At 39.9% G+C, this 12,369-nt stretch overlaps 1 protein-coding gene across 3 annotated transcripts in view; it reads left to right on the top strand.

Annotated features, from left to right (window-relative positions):
• Positions 1-8,144, top strand: part of duox (dual oxidase) — an 11,695-nt gene extending 3,551 nt beyond the window's left edge. For all 3 annotated transcript variants that reach the window (XM_020623672.1, XM_020623688.1, XM_020623680.1), the window contains 26 exons: positions 180-276; positions 372-462; positions 870-972; positions 1,074-1,246; positions 1,339-1,514; positions 1,621-1,739; positions 1,843-1,980; positions 2,093-2,206; positions 2,628-2,830; positions 3,081-3,266; positions 3,492-3,717; positions 3,917-4,010; positions 4,098-4,273; positions 4,347-4,416; positions 4,555-4,593; positions 4,852-5,030; positions 5,167-5,397; positions 5,521-5,620; positions 5,701-5,750; positions 5,837-5,964; positions 6,051-6,204; positions 6,395-6,627; positions 6,715-6,873; positions 6,990-7,145; positions 7,542-7,670; positions 7,772-8,144. In XM_020623672.1, the coding sequence (XP_020479328.1) occupies positions 180-276; positions 372-462; positions 870-972; positions 1,074-1,246; positions 1,339-1,514; positions 1,621-1,739; positions 1,843-1,980; positions 2,093-2,206; positions 2,628-2,830; positions 3,081-3,266; positions 3,492-3,717; positions 3,917-4,010; positions 4,098-4,273; positions 4,347-4,416; positions 4,555-4,593; positions 4,852-5,030; positions 5,167-5,397; positions 5,521-5,620; positions 5,701-5,750; positions 5,837-5,964; positions 6,051-6,204; positions 6,395-6,627; positions 6,715-6,873; positions 6,990-7,145; positions 7,542-7,670; positions 7,772-7,894 (3,647 nt within the window). In that variant the 3' untranslated portion in view covers positions 7,895-8,144. The remainder of the gene's footprint in view (positions 1-179; positions 277-371; positions 463-869; positions 973-1,073; positions 1,247-1,338; positions 1,515-1,620; positions 1,740-1,842; positions 1,981-2,092; positions 2,207-2,627; positions 2,831-3,080; positions 3,267-3,491; positions 3,718-3,916; positions 4,011-4,097; positions 4,274-4,346; positions 4,417-4,554; positions 4,594-4,851; positions 5,031-5,166; positions 5,398-5,520; positions 5,621-5,700; positions 5,751-5,836; positions 5,965-6,050; positions 6,205-6,394; positions 6,628-6,714; positions 6,874-6,989; positions 7,146-7,541; positions 7,671-7,771) is intronic.
• The last annotated feature ends 4,225 nt before the right edge of the window (positions 8,145-12,369 follow it).

Raw genomic sequence — 12,369 nt, forward strand, 5'->3', positions numbered from 1 at the left:
ACCCCTGCTTCTTAATGTCTTTTCATTTTGTATCTGTACTGCTTTTTTGCCTCATTTTGACCATTTAGATGATGATATAATCTAGGAGGTTTGCATGCACAAGGATCATTACTAACTCAGCTTGTATTTTACAAAGTTTGTTGATCTCTATCCTTCTGTTTTGTATAATCTATGCACAGGTTACCAGAAGTTTGTTGACCCAGGAATCTCTCCTGAGTTTCAGGCTGCTGCCATTCGATTTGGTATCACTATGGCCCCACCTGGTGTTTACATGAGGTACTGATAGAACCCCCCAAGCCCCCCTACCCCTGTATGATTTTTTTTTTTATAAGACAAATAGTCTCTTGCATCTTCTCTCCTTTCCCCTACAGAGATAGACCCTGCCATTTTCGGAAGATTATCAATATAGATGGCAGCTTGTCACCAGCTGTGCGTCTTTGTAACAGCTTTTGGAAACGTCAGGTATAATCATGATTAAGCCACATAGTTGCATCTTGTAAGAGCAAGGAGGAGTTTGACAGTAAACTGAATGTTGTGTTCAGTATATGTGTTTATTACTTCAAACCTTTTCTCCAATGCACTCTACTGCTGACTGAATTATAAATAATGTTAGCTGAACACTTCTATTTTATGGGATTTTATTACTGCATCTTATTTTATAGTTGGTGCAGCCTAATGAATGTTGGCGTTATATGTATCCTGTTAAATAAGGATCTCTTCAAGGGCAATTGCATAATGTGATGGATCGTCATGGTTTCTCTACAAAGATCTTTCCAAAGAATTGGTGGAGTCGCCCTCCACTTTATATGGCCTCCATGATGAATTTGTTAGAGAGATGAAATTATAATGTCTTATCATTTTGTTTCCAGGCACCCAATGTGAAGACAAGTCAGGACATAGATGACCTCCTTATGGGCATGGCTTCCCAGATTGCAGAAAGAGAAGATAATATTGTTGTGGAGGACCTGAGAGGTTTAAAATTATTATTCGCTGGCTCTTTCACTGTACTCTACCATTCTTTAATACCTATTTAACTGATATTCACTACCCTGATCTGATTTACATTTTGACAGACTACATGTATGGACCCCTGAGGTTCACCCGGACAGATTTGGTGGCCCTGACTATCCAGAGAGGAAGAGACTTTGGTCTGCGAAGTTACACTGAGGTCAGAGAAGCTCTGGATCTGCCTCCTGTAAAAACATTTGAGGACATAAATCCTGAGCTCAGCCACACCAACCCGCAGGTAAAAGGCGCAGTCTTGCAAGTAAGAAATGTCTTTAATCAAAGAATGATCAGACATGCTTAATCCTGTGAATTTAACTGTTTTGTATGCAGTTGCTTCGAGATGTTGCAGAGCTGTATAACGGAGACATCTCAAAACTGGAGCTCTTCCCTGGAGGACTGCTGGAATCTGTGGATGGCCCGGGTCCGGTGTTCTCTGCCATAATCTTGGACCAGTTTGAACGCATTAGAAATGGAGATCGCTTCTGGTTTGAGAATAAACAGAATGGGTGAGGACTTCCAACATACAGTACAAATGGCTGTGATAAAGTCATCTAGCCACATCATGCGAGTCATCTCATCACAGTATGTTCTTATTTTTGAGGTGTTTTCCAGTTTGTTTACAGATGAGGAGATCCAGACAATCCGCAAAGTGACATACTATGACGTGCTTATTGCAGTCACCAGAGCAGAGGCCACCGATATACAAAATAGTGTGTTCTTCTGGAAGGATGGTAAAATATAAAATGATTTGTTTGCTTCATAGACAAATAAAACTTAAAAATTTTAAAGCAATATTTAATGAATGGATAAAAATGTCTTTTTTTTTACCCAAAGGTGATCCTTGTCCCCAGCCCACACAGCTGAGTGCATCAGTGCTCTGTCCCTGCACTAATGCTACCAAACTTAATTACTTTGACGGGAGCAAACCGGGCTTTGGGATATTTATTGTCGTTCTCTTCCTCTTTCCTGTTGGTCAGTATCATAATCACAAATCCTTCTCTTTTTCTACTGTAGTAATATTATAATACTAATAAAATCACTCATCAGTGGTTTGATTATTCTTTTTTCTTTTCTGCCTTTACAGTGAGTTTTCTCGTGGCCTGTATGGTGGCATATCTTCGCAAGTACAGATACAGCAAGTTCGAGAGAAGAAGAAAGGCTGGTGATAAAACAGAGCAGCCAGCTGTGGGAATCATAGGTATGGAATCTGTGGGAATAAAAAAAAACTAATACTTTACTTACCATGTCCAACATTAGTAAAAGTATCTATCAGTCAGGTTTTACACATGACACAAAGTCAGTTATTAATTAACATTGGGTGACTATTACTGTAGCAGCCATGGTTTAATACTATACCGGCCTTCAGCCATGCCATGTAAGTATCAACACAATACTGTAATTCTGAGCAGATTATATGAATTTAAGTGTTAACATGAGAGAGGCGAGTAGTAAAGTTAAGCTACAAATCTCAACTGAGAGTTGACATTAACTGAAATCAACTGATAATCAGTCATTCACAGGAGCCAGTGAAACCAAAATCTCTTTTGTTTTTTCTACTGCTGGTATTTTCTTGTATGTTACACTGGTAGACTTCATCTCATTCTGCTTTTGCTCCACAGCCTATGAGTGGCAGGGCCCTAAAAAACATCTGCAGCCTGTCAGTGTGGATGTGGATGAGAAGAGAAGATTGCAGGTCTTTGATAAATCTGGAACTGCACAGCGCTGCCTTAGTCTAGGCAACCAGGACCACCTAGATGTCCTTCTCTCCACTGACTGCCACTGTAAAGCTCTGCTGCTCAAAGTACCAAAGGAGTATGATCTGGTGAGTAGCTTGAAGTTGGAGGGGATGGTTTGCACCTTCAGATTTTGACCTAAAAACAGCTTTACTCTGATTCAAGTTGCAAGAACAAACTTTGTGCAGCAGCAGCACTTTTTCAGTCACATTCTGTGTTCACAATAAATATGTTTGCAGTTTATTCATATCCAGTTTTCTCACTTACACCGTGAAGTTACTTTTGCTTTTATTTTTCATTGCATCTAGATGTTGATACATCCTCTCTTTACACATCCAGGTGCTGTTTTTTGATGACGAGAGCAAACGTACAGCATTTGTCAGACATCTGTGCCTGAGGGTCACAGACATCGGGCTGGAGATTAGGGTGAAGGAGATGAGAGAGAAGGAAGTGCTGAAGGAGGCCTTGACCAGAGAGCAGAGGGCTCAGATTGTGGAAACTTTCATTCGACACGCTTTCTCTAAGGTACCGTCAGCCTCTGGATGTTTACCTCATCCTCTGCTCTGTTACAGTGGCAACAGCTTTAAGCTCAGCCACAAAATGTCGTCAAACTTTGTTTGAGGTCAAATTAGTTCTAGCCTCAAACCAAAAGAACTAATTGTTGGTCTCTGTGGTGAGCTCAGTTGACGTTGGTGATATAACTAATGACACTGTGGTGACATATAATGACACTGTCCCTCTGGTGCATAGGTCTTAGAAATAGAGAAGTGTGATGCTGGGGACATGAGTGGCGTTTCCCGTGAGAGAGCCAGAGAGGTTCTCCGGTGTGAGCTGACAGCATCAGAGGTTGCTGATGCACTGGGCCTCAAGTCTGACTCTTTATTTGTGGACTCCATGTTCACACTAGCTGATAAAGATGGAAACGGGTACCTCTCCTTCCAAGAGTTCCTTGATGTTATAGTTATCTTTATGAAAGGTAAAACCAGTCACTTCAGCATATTCTGTCATACTGTAACATGTCATAAAAATAGTGCATGCTGATTCCAGGGAGAATCTACTGTAACTTTGCGGTCAGTAAATGTTAACTTGCAAACAATTAGGTCAGTCATTAAATACATCAAGTAAATAGTATCAGTCTTGTCCTACTTTATGTCATCAGTGATGTATTTGTCCAGGGTCTCCTGAAGAAAAATCCAAACTGATGTTCTCCATGAACGACATTAATGGAACTGGTTTTTTGTCAAAAGAAGAATTTGCCAGAATGCTCAGGTTTGGTTTTTTTTTTATGCCTGAACTAAGTTGTTGTTTGTTTTTGCATGTTTGATGGATTGTATTAACCCTTTTGTTGTGCTGCAGGTCTTTTATTGAAATCTCCAATGGTGCTCTGTCAAAGAGCCAAGCAGAGGACGGCATCAAGGCCATGATGCAGGCTGCAGGCTTTGAAGACAAGGAGAAAATCTCATGGGAGGATTTTCATTTTCTCCTGCGGGACCACGAGAAGGAGCTCCAGTTTGCTCAACTCAATGTCAAAGGTTGGAGACAGGTTAAAGCTTTGTTTTATTTTAAAAGCTTTATCTCTTATGAATTTGTCTGCTGTGTATGCAGGGATGGAGAAACAGGGCAAGAAGCGACTGAGTCGAGAGCAGAGAGTATCCTTCATCTGTCCAGCAAACAGGTGAGAAAAAAAGACACTGTAATTTCTCATCCAGGTCACAGATGCTTATTAATATAATAGAAAAATATTTTGTACTTTCATTGTTTTTATTTTGTGATTGTTTCCAAGCTACTGATGCCCCCCCCATTTTTTTTTCAGCAACAAGACAGATGGACAGGACATCCGAAGACGGAAAAAGTATAGTTTCATATTTATGCTCTTGTAACTTTTTGTTGACTTTCTGGGTGAATAAAAGGGAATGTCATGTACCGAGGACTTTACATTTGTACCCATTTCATGTTGGCTTGTGGTTACCAAAACCATTGGAATTTAAAATAGAGAGTAACAGTGTCACACCCTTCTTCCTCTGTGGTTTGGCCGACTTGAATATGGTCATATAGTCCAATGCTAGAACAGAGAACATTTACTGAATAAGGTTTATATGAATATTTTCAGGTCAAGCATGAACACTCCAAATGTCTATGTAAAGCCCAAGCGTAAACGGTACATAAGGAACCCAGTCCAGCAGAAGATCCAGGAGTTCAAACGCTTCATTGAGAATTATCGGCGTCATATTGTTTGCTTCATCATTGTATATGGGATCACAGCTGGTGTGGCACTTGAAAGATGCTACTGTGAGTAGAAAAACATTTCTGCTTACATTTTTACTGCTTGTTTTATTTCCTCATTTTGTCTTTATGTATTATAGTGCTTTATCTCCCCATAGCATCGTACTTTTTCGTCTAACCTGACTAGAAATACTGTGTTCAGACTACGGTTTGCAGGCTGAAAATACTGGCATGCCTGAGACTTCAGTTGTGGGCATCATTGTGTCTCGTGGATCAGCAGCCGCCATCTCTTTTCTGTTTCCGTACATGCTCCTCACTGTGTGCCGCAACCTCATCACATTGTGCCGAGAGACTTTCCTCAACCGATACATCCCCTTTGATGCAGCTATTGACTTCCATCGCTTCATGGCCATGACTGCCATCATCCTTTCAGGTTGGTATAGAGAAAGATAGAGTATTACCACAATGGCACTGTAAGTGACGTTTTGAGTAGCCACGTTTTCACTTGTTTATATGTTATTTTGTGAGCTCAGTCCTTTTCCTGTTCTTGCTGTAGTTGTTCATAGTTTGGGCCATGTGGTCAACATCTACATCTTCTCCATCAGCAACCTCAGCATTCTGGCTTGTCTGTTCCCAAAGGTCTTCTCCAACAATGGGTAAGGCCTGATTTTAGTAGATATCTTTATGCTTTGCACAGGAACTTCATTAGCTAATTTACAGTGTGTTTTTATTTTAGGTCTGAACTTCCTCTCAAGTGGTCATGGTGGTTCTTTCAAACTATTCCAGGTATATTAGGAAACTTTAGACCTTCTGGACTCCTTGTTATAATATGTGATAATTTTGTTTTTTTCTCTGCTTTGTCCTTTTTCTAGGAATGACTGGTGTCTTGCTTCTTTTTACTTTATCATTTATGTACGTTTTTGCCTCATACTATTTCCGTCGCATCAGTTTTCGTGGATTTTGGATCACACATTACCTCTACATTGTTGTGTACATTCTAGTAAGTACTTTTCTAACTTTGAAACACACTGCGCAGTCAGATGGTTTTCATGACGGAACAGTTGTTTTACTAGATGTCTTCAACAGACAGTTATTCATGGCAGCTTCGGCCTTCTCCAAGAGCCCCGTTTCTACATCTATCTGATCCCTCCTGCCCTGCTCTTCCTGCTGGACAAACTCATCAGCTTGAGCAGGAAGAAGTTGCAGATCCCAGTGGTCAGAGCTGAGCTGCTGCCTTCAGGTGACAGTTACAGTAGCCTTTTTTTGGAGAAACACTGCATAGTCGGCCTCTTAAAATATCTCCTTATTCTGTCTCTCTTCTGTTTCAGGGCTTTGTAATTGAAATTGCACTTTTTAAAGTAATGAATGTCTTGTAATGTGTATACATTGTGCATTTGAGGTCACACTTCCCTCGGCTCTCCTACCTGTAGGTGTGACGCACCTGGAGTTTAAGCGACCACAGGGTTTTGTTTATCGTTCAGGCCAGTGGGTTCGCATAGCATGTCTGATGTTGGGCACAGATGAGTACCACCCATTCACACTGACATCAGCACCTCACGAAGAGACCCTCAGCCTGCATATCCGAGCTGTGGGACCCTGGACCAGCCAGCTCCGAGAGCTCTACACTGAAGAAAGCCTGCTCGAGCTTGGAGCCTACCCAAAGGCATGGCATTGCACTGTTTATGTGTGAACATTTTCCTCTCATTTCCATTCTTTGTCTTTTAGCATCCATATTTTATTTCATCCCCAGCTGTACTTAGACGGCCCTTTTGGTGAGGGCCATCAGGAGTGGACTGACTTTGAGGTCTCTGTTCTGGTGGGAGGAGGAATCGGAGTCACCCCATTTGCTTCCATCCTCAAAGACTTAGTGTTCAAGTCATCCATTAAGTCCAAGATTCAGTGTAAAAAGGTGCCACTTAAAATCAACCTACAGCACATTTTATTTTATATTCCTCCCTGAAGCTGTATTTATTTCTACACACTTATTCTATAAATAAACTTGTGCTAACAGTCACTCATTTGAAGGTGTACTTCATCTGGGTGACTCGGACGCAGCGTCAGTTTGAGTGGGTGTCCGACATCATCAGGGAGGTGGAGGAGATGGACACTCAGGAGCTGGTCTCAGTCCACACTTACATCACTCAGGTGGCCGAGAAGTTTGACCTCCGTACCACCATGCTGGTGAGTTTTTCCAAGTGTAACAAAAAATTGAAAATAGACTGAAATGCTAAAATTTTTAATAAGCCTACATTTTAATAATGTTGATTCCTAAATACATGCATTGTATAGTCCAGAAATAGTTTTATATTTTGGGAAATTTGTTTTCTTGCATAGACTTGGATGAGAAGATTCCACTTTTCATATTTGTTAAGCAAAGCGGGAACAAAAATGTGTAGTGGTTTTTGGGTGTCTATGAGCTCTCAACCATTAGAAACCAATAGCTGAGCTGGTTGTTTCTCTTGTTTACAGTCTTTATGCTAAACTATCTACCTGCTGGCTAACGTTCTTTCCCAAAATGTTGACCTATTCTTTATATAGAAATGGAAGCCACTAATTGTCTTTGAAATCTGTCTACAGTACGTGTGTGAGCGCCACTTCCAAAAGGTCTGGAACCGCAGTCTCTTCACTGGCCTGCGATCTGTCACCCACTTTGGCCGTCCACCGTTCGTGTCCTTTTTCACCTCACTCCAAGAAGTTCACCCTGATGTCAGTCCATCATCTGCATCTTGCTTGGATGAAAATTTGCTCAGTACAAGTCTGGCTAACATGAAAAATTATTTTAACTTTTAAATGTGTATTTTCTGTAGGTGGGAAAAATTGGTGTTTTCAGCTGTGGACCACCAGGACTGACCAAGAATGTGGAGAAAGCTTGCCAGCAGATGAACAAGAGGGATCAGGCTCATTTCATTCATCACTATGAAAACTTCTAACTTATCCTCAGCACACGGTTACAGAAGAGCCACTTTACACCGGATAACACAAGTTACTACAGCGGTTATTTAGTAAAAATCAATCAGAGAGACAATGTAGGAACTTTTGTTTTTATGTAATACTGAATAGTGAGTGAAAGATACTTGTCTTCTGATCATATGTGCCTCCCTTATTTTTTATTTTTTCATCATAAGTATTATTACTGTCATTACAAATAGTCAAGGATGGAAAATTTTCACTTCATGTAAAACCACAAATACAGAATTTTATTCATAGTTTGTTAAATAATTTTGAATCATCATGTGATTGCAGTTTAACTCAAATATGACTAAACTGTTATTTGCAGATTTTTATATTTTTGAGATTGATTGGTATTGATTTTATGATGTTGATTTCTTGTGTGTCTGTGTGAACTATCTTGCATAAATAAATCAATATTTTACAACAGATTTTGACACCATTGTGTCGACATAAAGCCTCCTACAGTCCAGAAACAGTCATGAACCAAGCCACACTCGGCTCATAGAACACTAGCTTTAAATGTCATATCTTTGTAGATTATATACGGTTTTGTGAGGTGGAGGTTCTATAAATCCTGCTGTTGACTCCTTCTAATGCTATCTTTCAGACAAACATTACACTTGAATTAATCCAAACTAAACAGGATTTGTTGGTTAAGTGACAAAGTGACAAACCAGACAGTCTCTCCACCCAGAAGAAGAATAACAAGTAAAATGTTTAGTTTTGCCCAGAAAGCTACATTGTGCCTTGATGGCACATATGTTTATCAATTACCATTGTTTTTCATTTAAGGGTTTCAGATAAACTGCAACAATGTGCATTTTTCACACTCGCATGTTTCATATTTGTACAATACAGTGCACACAAAAGGCTACATTTCAGATAATGAGCAGGGCGTAGAATGCAGAGATTTAATGAACAGAGTCAGTATCATGGAGGTCTAGTGAAGCTTCCCAAACAGGATAAATAAGAAACAAGTGCATGTGACTTCAGAAGTACTTCTTGATTTTGTTTTTTTTTTTGTTTAAATTTGATGAGGCACTAGGGCAGGGACTGGACATCAGCCTGATGCCATGGATTCAAATGTGTTATCAAGCAAAAACATCCACCCTATTGATGAAGTCTTTTAAATAAACTGATACAGACTCTATAGTTTATCTATACTCAGGGTAGTTTCATGGTGCTCTTTTTTTCAGGAACACCCAGCTCCTTCTATTTACACCTGGCAGCTGTCCAGTCTGATCTGCTGGTCACTGAGCAGCTGTATGGGAACAGCTGGCGGTTAAGAGCCTTGATCAAGTGCACTGTAGCTGCTGTAATGAGGAAATAAGCCCTGCAGTTTTGCTTTCCTTAGCCATGTTTATTAGGGATCTGTTAGAATTGGATTTCAGGAGTTGCAGTTGTTTTATTTACTGTTAGTATTATTTTGCTTTAGAATGATAAAGTTTAATATGACTGTTTGTGTTTTATTAACAGCACCATGTATCAGTATTAACCTGGCTCTTATACATGCATAATAGTTATAATTTTCAGCTGCAGGTCAACTTGTAGTGTTTCTTATTTTCTTGGATAATTGTGCAAGAGTAGATTGCATAGACAAGTGTCTTGGAAACTAAAGATAAGATACTGTTAATTTATGCTATTTTACAGACGTGGAAGTCTGACGAGCTTGAACTTTTCACTCATGTTTGAACTATGAGTAAGGGGGTTTTTACAACAGAATCAGGGAAGTAAGTGACACAGCTAAATGCATGTCCATGTGTGTTAAAAAAATAGCAGTGTGGCATTCAATCAGTGAGGTCATCAATTTTGTGAAATAACAGGTGTGAATCAGGTGGCCCCTATTTAAGGATGAAGCCAGCACTTGTTGAACATGCATTTGAAAGCCTGAGGAAAATGGGTCGTTCAAGACATTGTTCAGAAGAACAGCGTACTTTGATTAAAAAGTTGATTGGAGAGGGGAAAACCTATAAAGAGGTGCAAAAAATTATAGGCTGTTCAGCTAAAATGATCTCCAATGCCTTAAAATGGAGAGCAAAACCAGAGAGACGTGGAAGAAAACGGAAGACAACCATCAAAATGGATCGAAGAATAACCAGAATGGCAAAGGCCCAGCCAATGATCAGCTCCAGGATGATCAAAGACAGTCTGGAGTTACCTGTAAGTACTGTGACAGTTAGAAGACGTCTGTGTGAAGCTAATCTATTTTCAAGAATCCCCCGCAAAGTCCCTCTGTTAAAAAAAAGGCATGTGCAGAAGAGGTTACAATTTGCCAAAGAACACATCAACTGGCCTAAAGAGAAATGGAGGAACATTTTGTGGACTGATGAGAGTAAAATTGTTCTTTTTGGGTCCAAGGGCCACAGACAGTTTGTGAGACGACCCCCAAACTCTGAATTCAAGCCACAGTACACAGTGAAGACAGTGAAGCATGGTGGTGCAAGCATCATGATATGGGCATGTTTCTCCTACTATGGTGTTGGGCCTATTTATCGCATACCAGGGATCATGGATCAGTTTGCATATGTCAAAATACTTGAAGAGGTCATGTTGCCTTATGCTGAAGAGGACATGCCCTTGAAATGGTTGTTTCAACAAGACAATGACCCCAAACACACTAGTAAACGAGCAAAGTGTTGGTTCCAAACCAACAAAATTAATGTTATGGAGTGGCCAGCCCAATCCCCGGACTTTAATCCAATCGAGAACTTGTGGGGTGATATCAAAAATGCTGTTTCTGAAGCAAAACCAAGAAATGTAAATGAATTGTGGAATGTTGTTAAAGAATCATGGAGTGTAATAACAGCTGAAAGGTGCCACAAGTTGGTTGACTCCATGCCACACAGATGTGAAGCAGTTATAACAAACTGTGGTCATACAACTAAATATTAGTTTAGTGATTCACAGGATTGCTAAATCCTAGAAACAAAAACGTTTGTACAACATAGTTTTGTGTTTGTACAGTCAACGGCAGACACTGCTATTTTTTTGAACACACCCCTTTCAACTAATTGCCCAATTTCACAGCCTTAAGAGCGTGCATATCATGAATGCTGGGTCTTGTTTGCTTTCTGAGAATCTACTGCACCTACTGGTAACTTGTTTGCCATGTAGCAATAAAAAATATACTAAAAACCTGGATTATTCTGGTTAGTCACATTGTACTGCTATTATTTTGAACAATAATGTATAGGGCAGTCCCAGCCCGAGAAGATAAATGTGAATGATTTGTGATTATCGATGCTCTTGGAGACTTGTCATCTCTCAGAGCCCAGCGCTGTAATAACTCTGCATTTAACCAGAAGAAAATAAATCTACTTGAAGCTGATTCCTGTATCCCGAGTGTTACTTCTTGGGGCCTTCAGACAAAAGAACCGGGTTAGAATTAAAAGATAAAACAGGTGTGTTATGCTGCATTCATACAATGTTGACATATTGGCAAGATTATGACAATCACTCCCCTATTCTGACTCAGTCTTCACATACTAACTAGACAGGCAGCTGAAATTATCTAGTTTTATTGTGTAATGCATTTATAGAAATTTGTTACCAGGTTAAACCAGATACAATGTACATATAGCTCTTATAAAAGAAGCCAAATTGATTGTATTTGTGTTGGTGTTGACTTTTATTTTGACATCACTACGAGCAGTGGTGGAGCTCGCTTCTTTTTAACTTCATTCCACCAGGTGTTTTTTATTTTTATTTTCAAAGTGTCAGCCCTGTGATAAACATGATGAGCAGAATAGATAATGGATGGATGAATATTATGTCGTGTGCTAATCCATAATTGGCAGGTGTCCTTAGGCCATAATCCGTATTACTGAGGAAAGGTGTGTAGTGTCTGTCTGAACACCAGTGAGCTAAACAGAGCAGATTCCAGTTGCTTTCTTGGCTTGAATATACTGTAAACATTTTTATTTTCCCACTACAGCTGGCGTCCACTGAACTTTGGGCTGCAGACAGGAAATGATTGCTCACTTAATGTTTGAGACTATATGTTCTCTAAGGTTCAGTGGTAAACTTTCTTGAAAGGTCTGTGTACAGTAATACAGGAAGGTAAACATGTACATTTACTTTTAACTACCTACATACTGTCAGTGGCAAGCAAACATCAAACAACTAGACAAATGCATTTCCTGAAGAAAGTGTGTGTGGATACTGATTGCTGGAAATGCTGAAATTGCTGAAACGGCTGTGCTGAGATGCACTGGCCTCTTGTCTTGATGTGTGGTTCTGTTTGGGGCAGTATTCACTCAGTCGTACAGGCTGTTCACTTTGTGTTCAAAAGCAGAGACATCCTGTCATGAAAGAATCACCTCTTTTCCGGAAATACTATTATCAGCTGATGGAGATCAGCGTCAAGTCGCCACCTCACCTTAACCAGGCACAACACCAGAAGATAAACTACAATTAATAATTTCCCAAACCGTGCCTCCAATACATGGGAAGA

Source organism: Monopterus albus, unplaced genomic scaffold, assembly GCF_001952655.1.
Source record: "Monopterus albus unplaced genomic scaffold, M_albus_1.0 scaffold7.1, whole genome shotgun sequence".
In the NCBI taxonomy this organism is placed as follows: domain Eukaryota; kingdom Metazoa; phylum Chordata; class Actinopteri; order Synbranchiformes; family Synbranchidae; genus Monopterus; species Monopterus albus.